Source organism: Capra hircus, chromosome 24, assembly GCF_001704415.2.
Source record: "Capra hircus breed San Clemente chromosome 24, ASM170441v1, whole genome shotgun sequence".
Classification (NCBI taxonomy): Eukaryota; Metazoa; Chordata; class Mammalia; order Artiodactyla; family Bovidae; genus Capra; species Capra hircus.
Window position 1 is genome coordinate 38173019 of NC_030831.1, and position 26418 is coordinate 38199436.

Sequence of the window (26418 nt, forward strand, 5' to 3'; positions counted from 1 at the left end):
TTTGTTTTCAAGCCTTTTTGTTTTTTTACAAGATAAATTGTGTACAACAGTTTACCAAGTGTTTTCAGTATCTGTCATTTGATTCTCCTAGTGGCCTCAGAAGGAACTCAGCATTGACTTTAAACAATACAGATAAACCACTAGGGACCACTGATCTACACTATTTTATCACTCAGTCATCTGAAAAATTCAAATGTTTTAAGGAAGCATTGCCCTGCAGATTTGATGGCTAAACAAACAACCAAGAGTGGGAATACACAGACACCCTCATTGATGAGAACTCCTAATTCTCTTTAGAAGCCATTCTGGATTGTTGTAAACTCTTTTTGGAGGTTGGCGGTTCAGATTATGCTTTATGCAAAACACACGTGGATACCATGTCTTTGAAGGCACTGGGATGTATGTCAGACCCAAGGTCAACACCAATAGGCTATTCAGTATATCATGCCGCTCCACCTGTGGGATGTTGTTTGCCACACTTACTCTAGAATCTAGAAGTTCTGCAATCCGATCATAAGGGATAAAACAAGAAAGTGGGGTGCCGGAAGCAGAGTATTGGAAACACTTACTTGAGAGTGGTGAGTTCTGTGAGGGATGGCTGAGTCGCCTTGAGATAGCTTTCCCTGCGCGCAGCCACTTTGGGAGAAGGCTTGGGGCTGGTGTCCGAGTCACCGCTGTCTTCATCTCCCATGGCCTTGATGTAGCTGCCGCTCCGCATTCTTCGGCAGGGGATTTCATCATCTTTACCTCGAGGGGTGTACCCTGTCCATTCATCCTGAGGGACCTATGCAGATACAAAACAGAGAGTTCATTCTGTATAAAGTCTACTTTCGGGAATTCCCTGGTGGTGCAGTGGCTAAGACTGCCGGCTCCCAAATGGAGGGGGCCTGGGTTTGATCCCTGGTCAGGGAACTAGATCCCACATGCCACAGCTACGATCCTCCATGCCACAACTAAGACCCAGTGCAGCCAAATAAATAAATACACATAAATATTAAAAAATTGTTTATCTTCTTCTTTTTTTTCCTGGCCCTGAATATAGGTAATGCCAGTAATTATTGAAAACTTTTAGACATTAACTTTCAACAATAATATTTTACCATAATTAGTCTGAAAATATTTTCAATACATGCAAATACATGTCTCAGTCTTTGAAAGAACCTCTGTACTATGGAAAATTAGAACCATCAGATTCACTTATACTTCTCAATTTTCTTATGCTGAAAATAATAGGCATATACAGATGCCACTAGAGAGTGGTTTTATTTGAGCTTCTCAATGATTTGTCTTCAGTTGTCATTGGAAATTCAAGAATGTTTCTGTTTCGTTGACATCTTTCCTGCGTCTTCCATCTCTAGCATCTTGTATCCAATCTTGCTTCCCCCCAAACCACTGGTCTACACCACCTATGTTCGCTTCCCAACCACCGATTCTTTCTGAATCTTCTTAATTTGGATTTAGCCTCTTTAGGTTGCTTGACACACTCTTTGAAGGTTTCCAGTGGTCTCCTCATGAAAGCTAGTGGCATTTTCTTAATTTTAATTTTTCTTGGCCTCTACACACCCACGTACCCACACATACACCACCTCTTAAAGAGTTTTCCCCTTCTGTCTTTCTGATTACCCTACTTACCTGATTTAGCCACTACTTAGCTGTTCTTTTCCTCTTGCTCTGTTGGATCCTGCTCCAAGTCCCTAATTGTGAGGAACCCACAAGATAATGCTCTCAGTACATGGCTCATTTGTCTTTCTATTGGGTTGGCCAGAAGAGTTTCTTCAGTTAGTGAATATGCTGTTCAATAAAGTTCTGGGTGAAAATGAAAAATATGTCTTTTTATTTTTACTTAAAACCGAATGAACTTTTTGGCCCACCCAAAGCAATCATTTCCTTTGAGTTCATCAGGGCACCATCCTATGCCAGAAAGGCTGGTTTCTGACCTTATTTTTAGTTCTTAGGGCTTCCCTGGTGGATCAGATTGGTAAAAGAATCCACCTGCAATGTTGGAGCCTTGCGCTTGATTCCTGGGTTCAGGAAGATCCCCTGGAGAAGGGAGTGGCTACCCACTCCAGGATTCTTGTCTGGAAAATTCCATGGACAGAGGAGCCTGGCGGGCTACAGTCCGTGGAGTTGCAAAGAGTCGGACACGACTGAGTGACTAAGCACAGCACAGCACAGTTCAGTGTGGATCCACACTAGCATCTCATTCCTCCTCCATTTGTTAAGTTAAAAAATACGTAACAATGGCCACTTTTTTTATCCATTAAGATATAATGAACAACCTATGAACTGTGCACAGAACGGGACACAGGGCTTAATTAAGAGACCAGAAAACAAGGAGGCTGCCTCTTGCCCTCAACATGCTGATAACGGAGATAAGAAGAGAAAGCAGACAAAAGTTTGGGAACAGTTCCGAGTCAACGTGTTACCAAGCCTCAGATGTGGTCCCGTAAATGAATTATGAGCTAAGGAGACATTGGAAACAGGAGTTATAAAATGGTGATGGAGAAGGAGGATCCAGGAAGGGCTCCTAGAAGTGGCCATGTTGGCAATGAGAAGGTAAAAAAGTATTAAATATTTTCATGCTAACTGCTGGATTGGCCAAAAGTTCATCTGGTGTTTTCTGTAACATCTTAACAAATGAACTTATTGGCCAACCCAATATTTACTGATTATTCATTAAATAATGCTGTTTCATTATTAACATCTAAGTATGCTATGCAGTTTGCTTACAGGATCTTATTTCATCAACATAGCAACTCTATTTTTTACAATTTCTCAAATGAGAAGCAGAAGCTCAGAGGACTTAAGAAATCTGCCTGAGAACACACAGCTAAGAAATGGGAGCACTGGAATTCAAAGCAGTTTTGGTTTAATTCAAAGATCAGAGTTTACTTAATCTAAAATGTATGATTAATAACATGAATTTTAAATCTAATAAGATTGTGTTAATAATTTTATTAAAATTAATAAAATTGTCTACAATGTGTTAATGAAATTGTCTACAATGACACACATGTACAGAGTAGACATTGATTTCTAAGTCATAGTTTCCAGGAACTGAGAATACTCGCTGGAAAAAAAGCAAACTATTCTTTCCTCCTTAACTCATACGTTTAACTGTTTGAAAGCTTGCAATATCTAGAAACGTCAGACTGAAGAGATGCTACCATTCCTGGACCTGAAAACAGTGATTTGTAGGTTCTAAGGCTGAAAACTACCAGCGAAGTTTGGTTAAGCTTCACTATGCAGCTTATTTTAACAAACTCAAATCATGCGTCCTGTGTGCAGGCTCTGTTCTAAATGCTTTGTAAGTGTTAACTCATTTGATCCACACAGCTAAGGGTATTATGATTATTAGCCCCATTTTACAAATGAGGAAAATGAGGTTAGGTAACTTGCCTAAAATCTCAGCTACGAAGGGGAAGAGTTCCAGCCCTACAGCTCCTATGTCTTGCTGAGACCGTATTTGATGTTCTCTTTCTGTCTCTGATCTCATGGTGCCTACAGAACTGAACAACTATAGTCCCACAACACCTTCACAGCCATCATGCCTGATCCATTTGCCATTTATCAATTATGGCAGTAACAATGTGGAGTTCTTGCTTTTTGAGCTAAAAAGCATCAACATCACCATGGCAACAGGGAGACTTCTTAGGGAAATTATAAATGTTGAGAACAGTCTTGTTTTCCTTCCATTGGCAGGTGAGTCACTGCAGAGATACGATCATATTCAGTACCTCATTATTGGCTCAGTAATTACATTTTATAAATTAAGTTGGTACAGCTGAGGGTCATAGAGGATGCAGCCAACACTTGCAGTTTCTCAACACTGATGCACAGCTTATAAGCATGGCTCCCTGAAATATGTTACGAGACCAATGACACCTCATTAGCTCATATTGCTTATGAAACAAAACATGGCAAATTTTTCTTTAGGTGGTTTTTTCCCCCCAAAGTTAGTTTATGGTAGAAACTTGGGCTTACACTAGAAACAGGCTGTAACTGTTGCTAAGAGACCACCTGGGAAGTATTTAATGTGTATATGTTTCAATTAAACATATTTTTCAAATGAGAACACCTGAAGAAGTTTATGGACGCTGAGAGAAACCTACAATTACAATTTTACAATTATTACAATACATGTAAACTAATACAGAAACTAGCTCCAGGAAAAATGCAAGGAAATCTGAACATCAAGACTTTGGAGAAGAGAAGTACTGTTGCTGAACAATCAGGGCCAGTAAAGTTGCTACAATTGAGCAACTGTTTTTATTATGAGTCTCTTAAACTCAGAAACAAAAGAGAGGCAGTGGTTGGTTACAGTGTTTTCAAAGAAAAGCACACTAGTTTGTCCATGGGCCCAGAGCATGAACTATCAGGTGCTGCAGCTACACTGTGATCTAGTCAAGGCTGCTGTGTCCTTCTGCGTCACTTGGTCGGAGAGAAAAGCTTCAGGTAAATCCACGGAAAAAACCCACTCCGGTGTTCTTGCCTGGAAAATCCCAGCGACAGAAGAGCCTGGTAGGCTGCCATCTCTGGGTCACACAGAGTCAGACATGACTGAAGCGACTTAGCAGCAGCAGCAGCAGCTCTCTGAGAAGGTCTTCCTACTACTGTTCCTCGTGGTTTACAAAATGGAAGTCTTTGTCTTAATAACAAAGGGAAACTGGAGCAGACAGCGGAGTGGCCTGGACACTTGTTGATGACAGGCAAGCTAGAAGTCCTGATTGCCTGAAGGAGCTTGGCGGGGCAATTAGATCCAGCAAATGCTAAAAGAAATTGCAATAAATGGTGCATGCATGCATGCTAAGTCACTTCCATCATGTCCGACTCTTTGTGACCCCACCAGGTTCCTCGTCCATGGGATTCTCCAGGCAAGAATACTGGAGTGGGTTGCCATGCCCTTCTCCTGATAAAAGTTAAGAGTTTAACCATAGTTATGGGTTAGAGAGGAGGAGGATTATTTGTTTTTAAATGCAAATGTTTAAGCATGAAACTGCAATAGAGAATTTTATTTTTGAGAGAACAAAATGAGGATTAGCGTGCATTTTTCTATTTTAGAGATAGCCAGACTATACTTTAAACCCTATGTCATGGTTCAGGAGGACAGAAGACCTATCTCTGACAAGGAATGACCATATCTAGCTGCTGTCATCCTCTAAGTACAGAATAAAGATGCTTTCTTAGTTGAAATAGTGTCATGGGCACTGAATGATGGGCCCTCATAATGCAACAAGAGAAAATTATTTTAAAAATTTCATATATATGAAAATCATAAAATGTATTATTGTATTATATTTATATTTCCTATAGTAAAAATTATCTCTCCTAAATTGGCCTACCATCTCAAAAACGTATTTATCTCTCTTCTAAGATCTTTGGAAGTGGACTATTCTGTGATACTGCCAATTTTTTTTTAGGTTTCCCAAAACTCAGTTGAAATAGTGTTATACTAGTTCCAGGAGACCTGTGAGCTAAAGTTTAATAACCTGGGGGTCCTTAAAAAATCTCCTCCCACAAAGTGGTATCATTTAAGGTAATTTCTTCTTTCTGAATGTCTCAAACTCTTGGCTGATGTTTCTTTGGGTGGGGGGAGTGGTTATCTTATCCCCGCTTGGTTAATAGAATCTCCATTCTGAAGAGACAAGGTACTTTTGCTTTTACCCTTCCTCCACTTTCCCCTAAGCTCCAAATGCCCAGGTTGACTGAATCCAAGATACCAGTGCAAGCTCCTCAATATTTTTTGTATCACTAAGAAAGAAATACCACCAATTAAACTCTGACACTCTATAGATTACATGATACATTCCAATATCGAAGATGCTAAAATGTGAAAAAATATGGAGCTCAGAAAGCAATCCACAGCCCTTTAAAGAATATGTACAAAATAAGAATAAGAATGGGTGTATTCTGGGATAGTGATGATAGGCTGTAATATTTGTATTTCATACTGATCAGATTAATAACAATTAGCATTCTTTTATGTCATGCTTTTGCAAAAACCCATAAGTTTACACAGTCTCATGACCATTATAACTGCCTTGAAGGATAAGGAGAGTAAGTATTATAATCTCAGCTTATGAAATAAAGAAACTGAAGTCCAGAAGGGTTGTAGTTCGTTCAGAGAGACACCGTGCCCAAGGAGGGGTCTGCTGTACACAGTCCAGAGATTTTTTTTTTCCGCTCTATATTTAGATCTTGGTTGTTTTGGGAGGAACAACTGTCATTCTGTGCACCTGTGTGCTTCAGTCGTGTCTGACTCTTTGTGACCCCATGGACCGCAGCCCACCAGGCTCCTCTGTCCAAGGGATTTTCCAGGCAAGAATACTGGAAGGGGTTGCCATTTTCTCCTCCAGGGAATCTTCCTGACCCAGGGATTGAACCCACATCTCCTGCGATTCTTTACCACTGAGCCACCTGGAAAGCCCCCAGCTGTCATTTCATAATCATCTGAAGAACACATTTCAGATAGGACAACAACTTCTGAGAGTTTAAACTCTCTCTGGAGGAAAAAAAATTCATAAAGAATGACATGCCTTGAAATATAAGAAATACTATTGTAGACATGGAAAGGCTTATTTTAATAGGCCCTTCCAATGTGCATGGGGTGTGGCTGAGCTGCTGTCATAGAGTCTAACTCAAAGTAGACAGAGTCAGACATTCTGTGCCAGCGATGGGCTGGAAGACGATGGCTGGGAGATGAAGCCATGTGCGAGTGACTCCTCGAGAGTGGATTATCTCAGGATGGGAAGTTGGATGGTGCGGATTGGGGTGATGGAAATGCGTGAGATTTGGGGAAATCTGAGAGCCACAAAAGGAATGCAGACACTTAGAAAGCCGGGACAGCTGAAATGGAGCATGTATCCTGAAATATACCAGGGGAGGCTGGGGCCATTCTGTGAGCAGTTCTGGACTGTAGAGACTGGGGAGGAAAACACATAAACCTAAGACAGAGGTAAATTTAAAGCAAGTTTCTATTTCATTAGGGACCAAAGAAGCTGGAATAGATAACTCTGGCATTTGGTTCATTAGGTAGAAATAAAGACGATATAGCAAGGAAGAGCTGTGATTAAAATGGTGGGTGTCAATAATAGGCTTATCTTTGCAGGGCTACCCTTTAGCAGTTGTTGATTTCTTCAACAATTGAGTATTTCAATTAAAGTAAAGAGGCAAATAAAGGCATGTGGCTACGGCTGAGGGGGGTCAACCTGTTTGACCTTTCCTGAGCCTGATGAGGAAAGGTAAACAGGAGAAGAGCCTGTACTTAGGAAAGGAGAGCTGAGGACCTGATATTTATGGAATAATCTTGCATTCTAGGGCTGGAGCTGATACCTTGTGACTCTATTTTAATCCCGCTAGCTGTCCTGTGAAACAGACGCTCCCATTTCTACTTTACTGCTGCAAAACTGAGACTCAGAAAGCTGGACTGACCTGCCCAAGGTCATCATCACAAATAGGAATCTGTATCTCTCTGATGCCAAAGCTTTGAGTGTATCACCCCACCTCTGAGGAAGGCATGTTGATTGAGTACATGGACAAATAAACTTAAAAATGGAGTTTGTGCTCCCACACTCTGTACTTTCCCAAAAATGTACACACACAAAAAAAGTCACTATTAAAATAAGCATACAGGGACTTCCCTGGTGGTCTAGTGGTTGGGACTTCACCTTTCAGTGCAGGGGGAGAGGGTTCGATCCCTGCACTGGGAGCTAAGATCTCACATGCCTTGTGGCCAAAAGATAAAACAGAAGCTAAAAAATTCAATTGTAAAAAAAATTCAATTAAGACTTCAAAAAGTGGTTCACATCAAGAAAAAAATCTTAAAAAAATAAGCATACATATTATCTAATCCCTAACTGGCTAGCACAGATAAAAGTTTTAAAATAATAATAAAATAATGAATGTGGAACATAATTATGAGATACAGTAGCATTGCTTCTTCACCATTTTGTGGTGCCCTTACCAATGATTGTTATTGATTTTTACTTGAAATACATGGACAGTTTTTGGGGAACCAGAACACCTTCAGGACGGCCACACTCCCAAGGGTGCTATGGGGGCCTCCAAGCACTCCAGTAGCTTTTCAGCATTTGTAGGAAGACTTCGCCCTGGGTTTCAGGGTCCAGCCTTGCTCTGTACTCTGTACGGAAATGGCTGGGATGCACTGGCCTTCTAAGCACTTTTAGTGAGCTCTCAGATTCCCTACTCACTCTGCTCCTTTGCATCTTCTTTGCAGCTGGCAGAACTGCCTTCCTGCTCCACACAGCTTTCAACTTGACAAAAGCGACTTGGCATAAATGTCCCTGTAGCCTTTTTAGCTTGCTCTTCTCAGAGCAAAAGCAGGAAAAAAAAAAGAGCAAGAATAGGAAAATTACAATTACACGATGTGTAGATCCCAAGGCCTGATTGGTGTTTTGCAAGCAGATTTCCCTGGCAACCGCCCTTTCCAACTCCCCTTGCACCCCGAAGCTGGTGTAAAACTTAATTTGCTTCCAGATTGCCTAAAAAATTACCTTTTAAGGACAGGAGTAAATACCTACCTCTTTTTTTTCCCCTGGGTAAAATTCTTTTTTCTTTTTTTTTTTTTTTTTTTACTTTTTATTTTGTATTGGGGAATAGCCGATGTTGTGATAGTTTCAGGTGACAAGCAAAGGGACTCAGCTATACCTATGCATGTATCCATTCTCCCCCAAACTCCTTATCCCATAGAGGTGATCACATAAACATTGAGCAGAGTTCCCTGTGCTGTACATTAGTACTAGTTCCCTGTGCTGTTATCCATTTAAAATACAGCAGTGTGTACATGTCCATCCCAAACTCTCTAACTCTCTCTTCCACTCATCCTTTCCTTGCAGCAACCATAAGTTCATTCTCTTAAGTCGGTGAGTCTCTTTTCTGTTTTGCAAGTAAATTCATTTGTATCATTTCGTTTTAGACTCCACATATAGGGTTAATACCCTTTGCCACATCTTTTTCCAAATAACATTTTTTATAGTTACTTTTTAAAATTAAAAAAAATTTTTACAGTTTTGTATTGCTTTCTGCCATACAACAACACAGATGCCCTTGAATAGAGCTTTGTAATAGTGCTCTTCAATGGTAATTCACTCACTGTTACCCTACAGAGCTGGTCTCACACGTGAACATTTGCAGGTATCTACAGGGTACCACGCACCAGAGCAGGTGCCAGGGAGATACACCAAAAACGTTTTACAAAACACAGTCTTGTCTCAAAGGGGTTGACAAGTTTTAAGTGGATCAGACAAATCTGGGGATGGATGAAAGAAAAGAGTAAAAACAGCTTTAAAACAAATCAAGCTGGATTAAGTATTACATTTTAGTGCCTCTGTGTTGCCTACTGGGCTTGTATTCAATAGTTCATATTAATCCTCTTCTTGGTGGTGAAGCTGTTCCTTTGGAGTTGAATGGATCTGTGCTGGGAAATGGGTCTGCAGGAGAAAAACAGAGGGGCAAGGTCTGTGAGCCCTCAAAGGAGGGGAAGGAGCCACTGCTCTTTAGGAGCCGGTAGAAAATATTACCAAGGGGATGTTGATGTCAAAGCAGGTACGATCTGGGAAGACCCTTGTGATACCACAGCAAGAAAGTAACTATGATACAGTATATACTGGTATGATATGAGGACAGGGGAGGACAATGAATTTTTATTCATTGCCCACCCTGTATTTCGATTGTAGTGAACATCTGTGGGTTTTGCTACTTCTGATTCTTGTCGTCACATCCCCATGGTTTTGCTTGGGGGAAACCTTGCTCCCTCCACATGTCTACGTGTTTCAGGAGTAGCAGAAGAGCTGGCTTATCATATCCTCCAGCACTACGTGTTTGGCCTCAGCCTGTTCAATCAGCCAGCACCTCTGGACCTTGGCTTGGGATCTGGGACAAAGATGTTTCCTCTCCTTCAGTGCATCTATAGGGGAGCAATGAGCCTTAGGACCTGCTGGTAGCCATTTTTAATCCCTGCTACACAAACTTTCTCTCATGTAATATTATACAAAACTCCAGTGTTGTTATTCTTTACATTGAAAAGATGATAAAATTGAGACTTACTGGTATTAAATAACGTACTCTAAATTTTACAGCTAGTAAATCATAGAATTGAAAGCCACATTTGTCTCACTCAAATTTCTATGCTCTTTTCATCATATCATCCTGCTGACTGCAAGTTTCAAAACTTAGTAATTTTCCATTAAACATAAAACTCAAGCATTAAGTTGCTAGGGGATACAATGCTATAACCTTTTTTTTTTTTTCTTTTTTTGCTAAGTGGCATTCAGAGGTAAAGAACTCGCCTGCCAATACAGGAGACGTCAGAGATTCAGGTTCAATCCCTGGGTCAGGACGATCCCCTGGAGGAGGGCATGGCAACCCATTCCAGTATTCTAGCCATGGATGGAGGAACCTGGGAGGCTGCAGTCCATAGGGTTGCGAAGAGTTGGACATAACTGAAGCGACTTAGCACATGCAGAATCTTAGTTCCTTGTCTAGGAATTAAACCCATGTCCCCCACAGTGGAAGTGTGGAGGCTTAACCACTGGACTGCCAGAGAAGTCCCCAGTGCTATAACATTTTGAAACCCATGACAGATGGTGACAGTTGCTTGAAAGAACCAAAAGACTTTCAAAAGTAATGTTCACAGAACGCCCGTCACCCAGCAGTAATAGCTGGCTACAAGTTATAGTGAAATATGAGCAAGAACACAGACATTTTAGTAGATAGCAAGATGAAAACAACAGAGGGTTTAGGTCTATAATAAATACGTTATATTTAGTTTCACTGACTATATAGAAGATAAGCTAATTTAGAGCCCTTGTCTTAGTTTTTAAAGCAACCATTCACTGCTAACACGTCTTTCTGATGTACTGGAGGCATGTCTGTTGGTTGGCATGACTAGTTGAGCCATCATCTTTTTCCATTATTTTTGCAGTCACTAGTGTGTAGGCGTCTGTGCTATATAGTTCCATAAATTGAATCCTCTGAGGTAAACCAGAATTCTGTGTCTGTTGTTCAGAAGCAGAGATATGGGTAGAAGGTTAGTAATCTTCCTCCTGGGGTCAATAGAAGCCCAGGTGTAGAAAAACCATCTATCAAAACTGAAGTTTAGTGTTGGCTAAATTTTTATAAATCTCCCAGCGTGTGTGGAGACCCCATGCATGCTTTCTAACACTTCAGTCATGTCTGACTTATGTGACCCAATGGACTGTAGCTTGCTAGGCTCCTCTGTCCATGGGGATTCTCCAGGGAAGAATACTGGAGTAGGTTTCCACACCCTCCTCCAAGGGATCCTCTCAACCTAAGGATTGAACCCATGTCTCTTAAGTCTTCTGCACTGGCAGGCAGGTTCTTTACCACTAGCGCCACCTGGGAAGCCCATGGAGAACCCAGTCCTTGTCAAATGCTACGAGCATCTTTTCCCTTAGAACTTCAGTTCAGTTCGGTTGCTCAGTCGTGTCCGACTCTTTGTGACCCCATGAATCGCAGCACACCAGGCCTCCCTGTCCATCACCAAATCCCAGAGTTTACTCAAACTCATGTCCATTGAGTTGATGATGCCATCCAACCATCTCATCCTCTGTCGTCCCCTTCTCCTCCTGCCTTCAATCTTTCTCAGCATCAGGGTCTTTTCAAATGAGTCAGTTCTTCACATCAGGTGGCAAAAGTACTGGAGTTTCAGCTTCAGCATCAGTCCTTCCAATGAATATTCAGGACTGATCTCCTTTAGGATGGACTGGTTGGATCTCCTTGTTGTCCAAGGGACTCTCAAGTGTCTTCTCCAAGACCACAGTTCAAAAGCATCAATTTTTCGGTGCTCAGCTTTCTTTATAGTCCAACCCTCACATCCATACCCTTAGAACTCTCACACCCTTAGAAATTAAAGTCTGATAATCTTCAAAACAAATGTTAGAGCCCATTTACAGTCTATGAAATAGCAAGTCCATCATTTCCAGTATTAATACTTAACTTCAAAATTATGAGTTTTGAATTGGATTTCAGCAAATATTTTTCTTTAGCATAAATTTGGGGACACTAAGTTTCTCAGATGAGGCTATAAATTATTACACTTGTGAATAATTCACTGAGCTATTTGACATCTATTTTTCAAAAAACTCAATAGATTTAAGAAGAGACCCAAGTAGACATTTTCTGCTTTTTACCACTATTGTCTGTTTACTACTCCATCTTGGTGCTATTTGGACTTTTTATTCCAAGTTACAACACCTCAAAGTGTAATGCATTCAAATGGGCCAAAATAGAATGCTTCCCTTCTGAATACTGTTCACTCTAATATAATGATACCATCATCTTTCAAATTACGTGAATCTATAAAGAATTGAATATTCTAAGTGTCCTTTGCACACCTGTAACACGAAGTATTCCACTTCCATCATCATTGGATGGGAAAATGGTCTCCTGAGGATCTGCTCTTTAAGCCTGTATTTCAACCCACATCCTCCAGGCAGCAAGATATCTAGAACTAACAGGAGTTGTCACTAAGGCCTGTGCACAGATAAGAGTGATAGATACATCCATCCAACAGCTACCTCAACCTGGATTTCCAAACTAGCTCAAGGTCCACTGAAAGGGCATGTTCCACCCGGAGTACTCATTGCAGGGTTTGAGGTAAGGTTTCTTAAAGCAAACTTTATGACGATGCTCTTTTTCTTTGCTTAGTGGTTAAGCTGGAGGTAAAAGTACCATTTCTTCTGTGACTTTTTTTCAAAATGTTGTAAAAATATTCATTCACTTATTAAATGCATATTTATTCTTCAGTGCACATTACTGTGAAATAGGTGCTGTTTATCCACTCGGGACATGGCAATGTATAAACAGAAAAATAATCTGCCTTCGTGGGGAACGAGGAAAATGGACATTGATAAGATAGAATGTAAGTTAGATGGAGTGTGCTGTGGAGAAACAGGAAGCTGGGGAGGGGACCAAGGGGGTGCCTGTGGAGGAGGGAGCCTGGCCGGATATGCAGTACTGAAGGGTGTGCATGGTCATGGACGGTCTCACTGAGAAGGTGGACCTCAGGGTAAAGATCAGGTAGGATTGGGGGATTAGCCCTGAGGTCTGCAGGACGAGTGCTTGAGGATGAAAGAAGCGTGAAGGTCCTGAGGGGAGGCCGGGTGGGAGTGGAGGGAGAAGAGACGGAAGGTGAGCACAGCTGCACCTGATGACCGACAGGCAGGAGAGGGGTGCAGTTCATCTGGGCTTTGCAGGCCACAGTGACGGCTGTGGCTTTGACTCAGGGTGAGATGGGAAGAGATTGGAGGCTTTGATGAGAGATGGATACACTCTGGCTTAAAAGGACCACTTCAGGTGCTGGTTGAGAATAGCTAGAGGAGGGTATGGGCTGATAGGGTCAGAGGGACAGTGTGTGGCGCTCATGCATTGATCCAGACTGCAGTGGAGGTAGAGGCGGATGTGGTGATGGGGGAAGGTAAGATGGGGCCGGCGGTGGTTTTGTTTTTTTTTAAATACTTTTACTTCTTTATGGCTGTGCTGGGTCTTCGCTGCTGTGCAGGCTTTTCTCTAGCTGTGGCCAGCGGGGGCTCTTTGTTGCCACGCGTTGGCTTCTCATTGTGGTGGCTTCTCTTGTTGCTGAGCATGGGTTATATGGCATGTGGGCCTCAGCAGTTACAGTTCGCAGGCTCTAGAGCACAGGCTCAACAGTTGTGCCCAGCTTAGTTGCTCCGTGGCATGTGGGGTCTTCCTGGAAAAGGGACTGAACCTGTATCTCTTGCGTTGGCAGCCAGATTCTTTACCACTGAGCCAACAGGGAAGCCTGCCAGTAGGTTTCTTAATGATGATTTGGATATGGGATTGAGGGTAGGAGGAGTTATGAATGTGTGCTATGGAGAAACAGGAAGCAGGGGAGGGGACCAGAGGGTGCCTGTGGAAGAGGGAGCCTGGCAGGCTGTGCAGTATTGAGGGGTGTGCACGGTCACGAAAGGTCTCATTGAGAAAGTGACTTATGAATACTCGAAGGGTTTTGGCCTCATCAGTGGATGGATTGAATTCCCATTAGCTGAGATGAGGAGGCCTAAGGGAGGTGCAGATGGGGGAAAAAGATTAGGAGTTCATCTGGGGATGTATTCAGTTGGTATATTCAGATGTCTCCCAGGAGACATCTCAGTAGAGAGGTTGAATGGGGACCTGGGTATGCAAGCCTAGGAGTTTGGACAATGTGGCTGGAAAACCAAATATGGGCATCCCCATGGTATTTAAAGCTCTGAGGATGATGAGGTGACCCACGCAGAATAGAGAAGTGCCCAAGAGCTGTGCCCATTGGGCATTGATGAAACCTCAGGAACCAGAGAGGAACAAGCAGGACATCTGAGACGGGTCCCCGATGTGTGTGGTCCAGGAATCTGAGAGCCCAGAGTTCGAGGAGGACGTAGGAGTAATGAACAGTCATGGTGGTTTTTCCCCTGGACATAATCCCATGGGTGGCTCAGATGGTAAAGAATCTGCCTGCAGTGTGGGAGACCTGGGTTTGATCCCTGATGGGAAGATCCCCTGGAGAAGGAAATGGCAACCCACCCCAGTATTCTTGCCTGGAAAATCCAATGGATAGAGGAGCCTAGCAGGCTACAGTCCATGGGGCTACAAAGAGTCAGACATGACTGAGCAACTAACACTAACACACTAACAATCCCATGGGGGCTGCGAAATCAGCAAGATTGATTTTAGCCCTGAGTCATGAGCTTCTTTATCCAAAGAGTTCTGTGTTCATTAATTAGCTTTATCTTCCCAGCAAGCTGCAAGCTTCTTGAGCCCAAGGCTTTTGTTTTCTTTTCTCTCTCTCTAAAGCAGGAGCTTTTAAACAGTGTTTGACTATGTTTCACAGTAAGAAGTACATCTTACTTTGGAAAGCAGTACAAGCACATACACCCCTGAAAGAAAGAACTACTTAACCTCTCTGCGTGTCACGTACTCTCTCTCCTTTCCTACTTTCTTCTATTGTATTCTATTTAATTAAAAATAATGTTGTTTGTGACCCACTGTATTGATTTCACCAATCACTAATTGGTTGCTGCTACTGGTTTGAAAAACACTGCTTTTTTTAGACCATCCAGTGTACGGCCCACCATGCTCATTATTCATCAGAGACACTGTGATCCATCTTCATTTCTCCCAAAGCACCTTCTATAAAGTAAATGCTTAAGACGTGCTTGCTTGTTGGACAGATAGCTATGAGGCCCTGAAGTAAGACTCCTTGAATCAAGCACTCTGACTGTTAGTTACCTTTCCATTTACTGATTGTGTTTTTGTAGAAGAACATTTTTCAGTGGCTCTCTTAACTTTAGAAAGAAGGACAAACAGAAGTGTCTTTCTGATTGGCCCCCTATAGCTGAGAGTCAGAGGACACAATGACCAGGGTTGGAGATGCCTAATTAGAAGGTCAGGCCATCAGCTGGGTTGGTACCATATGTGCAGAGTGAGAGCTGGCAGCCTGATGCTTGAATGTATTTGCATGTTCTTTTTTAAAAATTTGATATATACATGACTTATAATGTTATATTAGTTTCAGATGTACAAATAGCAATTCCATAGTTTTATAGATTATACTTCATGTAAAGTTATGAAATATTGGCTATATTCCCTAAGCTGTATGTTACACCCTTGTACACGTAGGTATTTTATACCTAGTAGTTTGCACCTTGAAATGTAACACACAAAACTCCTAGAAGAAAGCCCAGGCAGTACGCTCTGACACTGTCTTAGCAATAATTATTTTGGATCTGTTTCCTCGAGAAAGGAAAATAAAACCAAAAGTAAGCAAATGGGACCTAGTCAAACTTCAAAGTTTTGCATGGTGAAGGAAACCATTAACAAGACAAAAAGGTATTTGCATGTTATTCTATATCAACCTCCGAGGACCAGAGGCTGTGGGATTCAAAACATTTTTAAAAACTAAATAAATAAATTGAAACACTTTCATTCACCTTACAACAATCCTGTCTTTTAGTTCTAATTGATACGGTACTTTATGTCAGTGTGAAATCTCTGTCATTTAAGAACAAGAGAGAAAAATTCATTCAATATCTATGACCAAAATATATTGGCTGGGGCAAAAAATAATTAGGAATGACATGTTTTAGAATCTTGAAGTATCCAAATATAGAAATGATATATAATTCAATATAAATGTTTCATCAAAGGAATCTATCTATCTCTATATCTATCGGCTGTGTTGTGCTTAGTCACTCGGTTGTGTCTGACTCTTTGCAACACTATGGACTGTAGACCCCAGGCACCTCTGTCCATGGGGATTCTCCAGGCAAGAATACGGGAGTGGGTAGCCTATCCCTTCTCTAGGATCTATCTATATGTTTTAAGATTAAAACAATTATTTTGGCCATGCTGCATACCTTTTGTGATCTTAGTTCCCTGACCAGGAATTGAACCCATGCCCCTTGCAGTGAAAGTGCAGAGTCCTAACCACTAGACCACCAGGGAATTCCCAAAGGAATCTTTAAAATAAGCTCCTGGCACATAGTAAGCTCTGAATAAATGTTAGGTGATGTCTAAATGCTTCTCCACCCAGCACACCTACAAACATGGCACAGAAGAAAATGGAATATTTTGCCACCATACAGTTTTTCATTTATAGGGAAGAATCATAGTGAAATGAACGTAGTACGGAGTCTGGAATCAGGTAAGCCTGGGTTCAAATCCAATGATACTACTTAGCAAGTGTGATTTTGGTCCGCGACCTTAGTCTCTTTTAACCCCAGTATTCTCAAACACATCCTTCGTGGATCACAGTTTTGCTGTGGCAAAGGGGCTTGTGTAACTTAATGAAGCTATAAGCCATGCCATGCGGGCTACCCAAGATGGACAGGTCATGGAGAAGAGTTCTGACAAGACGTGGTCCATGGGAGGAGGGAGTGCAAACCATTCCGGTATTCTTGCTGTGAGAATCCCATAAATAGTATGAAAAGGCACAAAGATGGGACACTGGAAGATGGGCCCCCCAGGGCAGGTGTCCAGTATGCTACTGGGGAAGAGCAGAGGGCAATTACAAATAGCTTCAGAAAGAATGAAGCGGTTGGGCCAAAGCAGAAATGATGCTCAGTTGTGGATGTGTCTGGTGGTGAAAGTCTGATGCTGTAAAGAACAATATTGCATAGGAAACTGGAATGTTAGGTTCATGATTCAAGCAAAAGAAGAGGGTGGCAGAGGATGAGATGGTTAGACAGCATCACTGACTCAATGGACATGGATTTGAGCAAACTCCAGGAGACAGTGAAGGTCAGGGAAGCCTGGTGTGCTCCCTGAAAAGCATCAGACATGACTAGTGACTGAACAATCACAACAGTTCTCAAATATGAGGACAGGAACATGTACTCAGGGACTTACGGTAAGAATAAAGATGATATGAACTTATATAGATAATGTCTATTAAATAAAAACTTGTCCTTTGGAATTCAGAAGGTATTTTCATATGGAAATCATGTGGTAAGTGATGGTTAAGTTCCCATGGGGGGCCAACCGCTACAGCTTATTTAATTCATGATAGAGTTGAACCCTGATAGACTGTGGGATAGTTCCAAGGATCTTTTAGCCTGAGGGTGGGAGGGCTTTGGGGTGGGATGGTCAGTGCACTTGGGGGCTCTCAAGAGACCTGTGTGTAAGGGATGATGGATCAGTCAGCCTTGTCAGAGCAGAACAGAATCACTCGAGATTTCTTTGAAGGAACTGGCACATGGCCTTGTGGATAGCCTGCACATGACCAAGGGTGAAATCTGACGGGCAGGCTGGCAGGCTGGCAGCTCATGCTAGAGCTGACACTGCTGTCTGCAGGCAGAGTCTCTTCTGAAGAAGAATTTCTCTCTTAGGCCTTTCACCTGATTAGACAAGGTCCACCTGCACTTTCAGGGGTAAGCTTCTGTCCTTGGTAAACTGATTGTAGATATTAATTCACATAATTCCTTCCCAGCGACACCTTGATTAGTATTTGACTAAATAACTGGGTCCCCAGCCTAGCCAGGTGGGCACTCAGAACCAAGTATCAGAACAGGTGGGAACTTGAGTGATGGCTTCCTGGGCAGTGGTCCAGGGGCAGACAGGGCCCCACACCACTGATAGGCAGGCTATCTTTAGTCATAAGCTGTATATGCTCTGTTCATTCTCTGGGAGTTAGTTTGGGTCAAAACCTACAGGTAAGTATCAGCTCTTTGACCAGCCGCTCAGGAGTTCCACAAAGGTGGTCGAAGCAGAGGGAGCTTTTCACTCAGCACTTAGCAGTGTGCCTGCCAGGTACGTGAATTTACTTAACAAGCTTTTTAAGGGCAAGGGGGTCATTTGTGATATATTTGTTTCTTGTTGACAAATGTAAAGGAAAAGCTACATATCACACCACACGGAATAAAAAGGAATCTCAGAGACTTCTGCATTCTGAAAGACCAATGGGACTTCCCTGGCTGTTCAGAGGTTAAGATGCTGAACTCCCAAAGAGGGGGCACGGGTTCAATCCCTGGTCTAGTAGGGCAGCAAAAAAAAAAAAAAAAAACAAACCAAAACAAACCCAAGAATTCTATAATGACCTGCCTTCATAAAACAAATGTAGAGCTCACCTAAAAAAAAAACAATTTTCCTTAACAACTTGCACATACTACTAATGGAACACTATTGCTGTATTTTAAACTCACTCATTTACAAATCCATCTCACCCACCCATCTGTAAGCACCTAGAGAGGAGGGAAGATGTCATTTCTCTGCAGAGACTCTTATTCATGCCTTCATTCCCAGTTGCAAGCAGACTACCCAATAAAATAAAAATAAAATAAAGGGAGACAAAAGTGCTCATGAAATCTTTGATTGTATCACCTGAGTTACACCTGAGTTTTGGATCAGTGGGAATGTAAGTGTGGGAACCTTCATTCCTGGATTCTCCTCTACAAATGACAGGGAAGCAGTCTGCCATCCAGTGTGTGGAGATGGGGGCACTATGCGTGCAGGAGCTGGTGGGGGGCGTAGTATCACAGTGGTGGGTTTGGGGGATTGGATTTATAACTAGTATCCAGGAGACAGTCTTTGGTGGCCTCCAGGGAGCGGCAGTTGGCTGTTTCTGTGGTCTTCAGGGAATTGCAACCATAGCAGGGTCAACGGAATACTGTTAGACCAAAGAGCTTCATCGCCCAACCATGGCAGGACCAGCCAAAAGGACTCACGCTAAAGCTCTTGTCTCTCCTGGTATATTCCAAAGCACATTCTGTGGTTCATTCATCCTTAGAAATGCACTATGGAAGAGGGTTCCAAGGGTGGAGGAGGTTTGGGAGGTGCTCTCTACTTTCCAGTTTTCTTAGAGTTGCCATTCATCTTAAAGACTGCAGTGTGCTCAGTTGCTCATGTCTCTCTCTGTGGTCCCATGGACTGTAGCCCACCAGGCTCCTCTATCCATGGGATTCTCCAGGCAAGAATACTGGAGTTGCCACTTCCTATTCCAGGGAATCTTCCCAACCCAAGGATTGAACCCATGTCTTCTGCATTGCAGACAGATTCTTTACCACTCGCACCAACTGGGAAGCCCAGAAGATTGTAGAATGTCTGCTGATAGAAAAACCTGAGTATATTACTCGGTTTGTCAAATTCAATTCCTTCTCTTCAGACAAACATCTACTCACATCATGCTTTGATAAATGTGATATTTACAAATGAAACTGAAACCCAAAATGTAAATTATAGTTTATACAGCTAATGAGTGGCAGAACTGGCTAGAATTCAGATCTCTTCTCTTGGACCTGTGTGGTTTCAGCCTTGTCATACTGCAACTATTTATCCTCTGAACTCAACAAAATGAGAAAATGATTCATCTTCATGAGTTCTTTTCACAATTTGCAAAACTGTTTTGATCTTCCTCTACGGATATGCAAAGGACAAAAACGGAGGGTAGCTTCTATGTGTAGATGGGAAAAATCACAACAAAATGCAGTCTTTGGGAACTTATACTTTTTGTAAAGCTTATGCCATGATTTGTTTCACTCAAAGGAATCTATGCAAACAAAATACAGCAAATAGAGACGTGAAAGTGGCATTGGCTTGTAACAATAGCTGCATGTCACATGTCGTGCATTGAATCATGAACCTAGACCGTGGCAACCTTTTATGATAAAAACTGTCATGAGTAAGAATCTTACTCAAGACAATGAATGATTTATCTTTGTAGAAAAGTCTTTGCTAATGGCACATCCCATGATTCCTTCTATCCCTAAATATTGGCTGGAATTCAGTCTTTAGAATTGTCTCATGTGCATACATGGACCCACACCCACATTTCATATTCAGCGATGGTGTTTTTCCAATACAGAAGTTGTGAACTCCTGTAGACGGTAAAAATGCAGATATGTTTCATTTGAGAAAGACTTTTGTTTTTTGGGGGGTGGGGGTTTATTCCCTATCTTTACCTTTTGGGTAATGAGTCAAACTGACCTGATTTGGGTTCTTCAGATAGTCAAGCTTCCTCCTAGTAATAACGCTGGCTCTCTGTAATTCATGTACACCTCATTGCCGCTGTATGAGTGGGCACTTCACCTCCCACTCAAGTTTGCAATTGTTTGTGCAGAGGAAAAATTTTTGAATTAATAGAAAAGTGTTAAATTAAGCTCCACTTATGATATTCCATTTGGCAAAAAGTAATTATTTTATTTCTCCCCCAAGACAGACTTGGACAACTTCCAGAAAACAAAACAAAATAAACTCTTTTGTGTGAAGATGTCCACAGATAATTTTTTTTTAAAGAGGACACAGTTCTTAAATAAGAAAGAAAATTAAGTGGCTTCCTAGTTTCTAGCCAAACTAGTCAAATGTTCCAATATCATTGGAAGAAATCTCAAGAGAATATTTGGGGAGGCTTGGTAGGACCTTGTAGGGTAGGAAGAGGCAGAAAAGGGAATATTTCTTTTCTTCTTTGGTTCAAAGTGCTTCTAGATATAAATTTTGACCTGACTTCACTTGTAATACATAATATAGGCACAGAGGCAGTAAAAACCCCGAAGTAGTTTTCCCTATCAGGTGTTTAAGGATGGCTTTTCGAACAAGAATCACATAAGTAACTATTGATTTTTCTGCTCTGTTTTGCAGGAGGTATACTTTTCTTGAATTTTCTATAGAGAAATACATTTATTTGTTTTTATCTACAAAACATCCTTCTTTTGTTCTTGTGTTATGGAAACAAAAAGGAGACATAAAAATTGTGTCTGGGAGGCATTTGGGTATCATGAAATGTTTAAATCAGAACTTTCTAGCATGTAGAATCAATCATAGTAGAGAGAAACTAGGGCCTCTAACCTGCTTCCCCTTTGAAGCATTAACCTAGGCTAATCCAGGAAGATTCAATTCGGATAAAATTTTAATATGTTTCAAGGTACTTGATGAAGAAGGAAATGGCAACCCACTCCAGTATTCTTGCCTGGGAAATCCTTTGGACAGAGGAGCCTGGCGGGCTACAGTCCACGCATACATGACTTAGCAACTGAGCACAGGTTGAGGATGTTGATTTATAAAAGATAGAATCTGGAAAAGTTCTATAATTGTATTATATTAATTAACAATGAAAAATTGACAGCCCATTTCTTGATGACATAAAGAAAGCACTGACTGAAAGGCTGAATGCATAAAAATAATATCTGTAATATCTTCAACTGGCGAATTAGTTTAAAGACTCATGGGCAATTCATTATAGCAGCATTTGTAAAAAGTTAAAAGTGTGATAATGAATGATGTTTCTTTTCATGTATTTTAATTTTTTATTGGAGGATAGTTGATTGACAATGTTGTGTTAGTTTCAGGTATACAGAGTGATTCTGTTATACATGCACATATATCCATTCTTTTTCAGATTCATTTCCCATTTGGTTAATACAGAATACTGAGTAGAGTTCCCTGTGCTGTTACAGTAGGTCCTTGTTGATTATCTATTTTATATGATAAGTGTGTTTATGTTAATCTGAAACTCCTAATTTTTCTCTTTTCTCCTTTCCCTTTTGGTTATCATAAGTTTATTTTTGAAGTCTGTGAGTCTGTTTCTGTTTTGTAATAAGTTCATTTGGGTCATTTTTTTTAGATTCTACGTATAAATGATATCATATGGTACTTGTCTTTCTCTGTGTGACTTACTTCACTTAATATGACAATCTCTAGGTCCATTCAGGTTACCGCAAATGGCATTATTTCATTCATTTTTTTTAATGGCTGAGTACCATGCCATCGTATGTGTGTACCACATCTTATTTACCCATTCCTCTGTCGATGGACATCTAGGTTGCTTCTGTGTCTTGGCTATTGTAAACAGCACTGTCATGAACATTGGGGTGCATGTATCTTTTAGAATTATGGCTTTCTCTGGATATATGCCCAGGAGTAGGATTACTGGGTCATATGGTAGTTCTATTTTTAGTTTTTTAAGGAACCTCCATACTGTTCTCCATAGTGGTGTACCAATTTACGTTCCCACTAACAATATAAGATTCCCTTTTCTCCACACCTCTCTATCATTTATTGTTTGTAGACTTTTTGTTGATGGCCATTCCGACAGATGTGAGATGGTTAACCTCATTGTAGTTTTAATTTGCATTTCTCTAATAATTAGTGTTGTGGAGCATCTTTTCATGTGCTTTCTGCCCTTCTGTATGTCTTCTTTGGAGAAAAGTCTATTTAGACCTTCTGCCCACTTTTCAGTTGGGTTATTAGTGTTTTTGATAATGAGCTGTTTGTATATTCTAGAAACAGATTAAGGGATTAATCTATGCATGTAAATATGCTAGCTCTTCAATATGAAGAATTTGATCTTCTTGAAGGCAGGGATTTTGTTTTGTCCAATTCTGTATTCTCAGTGTTTGGAAGTGTGCCCAGCATATGGTATATGAGCATTAAACGTTTGCTAAATGAATGAACACTCCTATGTAATGAAGCATCTCATAGCGCCTAACAAAAAAACAGGGTGGATCTCTGTGCTGACAGAGAGAAGACCCACACAGTTGGACCTTTGAGCAATGTGGGTCTGAACTGCATGGATCCACTTATATGTGGATTCTTTTCAATAGTAAATGTTAGAGAACTACACGAGTGTGATTTGTTGTTTAGTTGCTAAGTTGTGTCCAACTCTTTTGCAACCCCACAGACTACAGCTTGCTAGGCTCCTCTGTCCATGGGATTTCCCAGGCAAGAATACTGGAGTGGGTTGCCATTTCCTTCTCCAGGGGATCCTCGTGACCCAGGGATTGAACCCACATCTCCTGCACTGGCAGGTGGATTCTTTACCACTGAGCCACCAGGGAAGCCAGTTGAGTCCAAAGATCTGGACCTCAGATACGGAGGGACCACCCAGAGGGAGAGCTGACTATAATTATATAATTAAATTTGCATAATTATATGCAAATTTTCTTCTTCGTGGAGGGTTGGTGCCCCAACCCCCATGTTGTCCAAGGGTCAACTGTATATTTTATAAAGTAGAATGGCCACATGCTGAATAATATTTATAGTATATACACACATATATCGGAGAAGGCAATGGCACCCCACTCTAGTACTTTTGCCTGGAAAATCTCATGGATGGAGGAGCCTGGTAGGCTGCAGTCCATGGGGTCGCGAAGAGTCAGACATGACTGAGCGACTTCACTTTCACTTTTCACTTTCATGCATTGGAGAAGGAAATGGCAACCCACTCCAGTGTTCTTGCCTGGAGAATTCCAGGGACGGCGGAGCCTGGTGGGCTGCCATCTATGGGGTCGCACAGAGTCGGACATGACTGAACGACTTAGCAGCAGCAGCACACACATATATGCCAGGGTCCAGCCCTCGCAGGATCCAGGGAAACCTGAAGGAGAAACGGCGTTGGCAATTGATTTAGAGAGAGATAAGGAAAGAATGTTGAAGATAAGAAAATAGAGGAGAGAAAGAGGCTGATATTCCTTGGTTTACATAGAGAACCAATAAAACTTCAAGACAAGAAGTTTGCCCTGTTCACCGAGCCCACAGGTACCCTCCCGGTCTCCCGAGGGAGTGAAGACGCAGAATGTCTTCCCGTTCAGGTCTTAGAAACCCGGGCAGGTAAGTGAACACAGGGAGCCCCTATTGCTCCATGGGATCAGCCTGAAAAAGAGAGGGAGAGGGAGAGAGAGAAAAAAAAAGATAGAGAGAAGAAAAAACACGGGGTGACCAAGCTGCTTCGGTGAGCGAGGCCCAAAAGCTTTATTTTTCAAAAGGTACTTTTATACCTTGCCTTATACATAGAGGGAAATGAAAGATGCAAGGTCATACAGAGTCAGCCCAAACATTCCAGCAGTTTTGCCCTTATTGAAACCAGGATTTTTCAGCATACCTTTCCCACAAATGATGTTGTGTACAGTATCTTCTGGCCTTGGAGGCCTGTGAACATTTTATGACCCTCTTTTGATAAAGGCTGCTCAACCAGAAAACTTATTTTCCCTCAAAGTGTTTTTTCTTTATATTTCTAATCTATGTCAGCCTCAGAAAATGCCAAACAGAGTTACGTTTTTCACAAAGCAAAGGTGCAGTGAGTTACAAGAAAGAACCAATTAGCTCAAAAGTCTGATATGGTTAAATTCAAGGCTACACTTGTTTTTCTTACATTCTCACTATGTTAACTAATGTATTCCCAGGTGCACAGTGGATAAGAGATATGGGAACTTAGCAACAAGCATTGGCCCAATAATGAAATCCTACATCAGCACTAGCACTACTCTAATAACTTTTAACTCTTTCAAAGGCTCTATGTTTTAGGCTTTCCATGCCTCTCACAGTTGGGAGGCTGTAAATAATCACATGCGTAGCTGTAAGAGTCTGGATATACCTGCTGAGCAAGCTAGAATGCTAACAGAGGGGGTTTGATTTGAAATATTTCTCTCATGTCCAGGAGACTTATCAGCTATAGCCCTAAGTTGATTTTCTCTAGAGAAAGGTGGTCAGGGTTAGCCCCCTGTTAATGTCAGAGGAGTTGGTGAAAGTCATGAAATAGTAAAACAGACAGATTCTGGTTTTGGGGTAGATGCTTGAGAACGCCTACAGAGCCCCTTGAGTTCTGAAGCCTTGCTTAACAGTCCTCTTCCACATGAACTTTGTCATGGGTGGGATCTCCCGTGGTGGCTCCTGGCACATACACATGCATATATTTTTGAGTTTGAATATCTGTGAGAAATATGAGAAGGAAAATGTTAAAATGGTAGTAGTGGTGGTCATCTTTAGGAAGTGGTGGTGGGAGACTGGGAAACAGGGGCTGACTTTTAACTCTGTACCATTCTGCACTGTTTGTGTTTTTCCAATTAACCTGTATTAGTCTTATTAAAATATGAATTATGTGGGAAAACCTCCAAACCCACTTTTCTTTAAAAAAAAAAATCTGTGGAAAGACCACAAATTTATAAGCATACAAGTTTGTTTTTTTAGAATTTCTGTCATCTTTACATGATCTCAATCTGTAGGTTCTATTCCATCACTGGCAAAGATAATCTAAGGAACACATTTTAACTGGAAATTGATGAAAGCTGAGTAGGAGAATCATAAATTAGAATCTTTTAAGAACTATTATTAAAGACATTTTGCTTTCCTATTTTTTCAGCTTGGGTTAGAGTTTTAAAGTTAAGAAAATGCACATATAATCATATGCGAAGACCCGTATGTTCTGTATCAGTCTGTGCCACTTATTTTCAATGAGATAAAACAGCTTACTTAAAGCTGAATTTCCCCATTGAGTTTAGACGAATCAGCTGTTTATCCGGCAGCACTTTGCTTAAAAATAGATGGGATGACATTTGTGGGTGCTTTTAAAAAATATCCTTTGGAGAAAGAAGCAGAACTCTAATGCTACTTTTACCATTTCCATTACATAAGAAAGGCACTTTTTTTTTTTTTTTTTTGTTACGAGGACTTCCTGTAACTTATTCTTCTTTCTAACACATATACTTTTGGGACAAGTAATAATCATTGGCGTATAAGGGCATCTCACCTGAATTCTACATTTTAGTGACTCAAATTAATTCAGTGGAAACCTTAAATATGGTTAGAAAGAGTTTTTTCTGATTGCATATGGAGATTTCTTTTTTTCATCCTTCTAATTATGTGCTCTCCCATCATTCTTTTATCAACTAGTTATTGAGTGCCTGCTATGTGACAGGCACTGTGGTTACAAAAATCAACATAAAGATGATTTTAAATGCATTTCACTTGATCTTATAGACCAATTTAATAACTGTCTATACCAACCTGCCAACAATAAGAAGTGGTTGATGTTACCTTAAACCTGCTGTCATATGATTCCACGGAGTCTAGGATAAGCATTAAAATAGGCTGAGCTGAAAATATACTGTCACCCAAATTTCAAACCAAGTAGATATACAGGAGAACTCTAGTCAATTAAAGTATGCAACATTAAAATCA

At 41.1% G+C, this 26418-nt stretch overlaps 1 protein-coding gene across 7 annotated transcripts in view; it reads right to left on the reverse strand.

The window, feature by feature from the left end:
- Positions 1 to 26418, reverse strand: part of DLGAP1 (DLG associated protein 1) — a 299101-nt gene that overhangs the window by 224592 nt on the left and 48091 nt on the right. For all 7 annotated transcript variants that reach the window (XM_018039625.1, XM_018039624.1, XM_018039626.1 and 4 more), the window contains exon 2: positions 570 to 784. In XM_018039625.1, coding sequence (XP_017895114.1) covers positions 570 to 784 — 215 coding nt within the window. The remainder of the gene's footprint in view (positions 1 to 569; positions 785 to 26418) is intronic.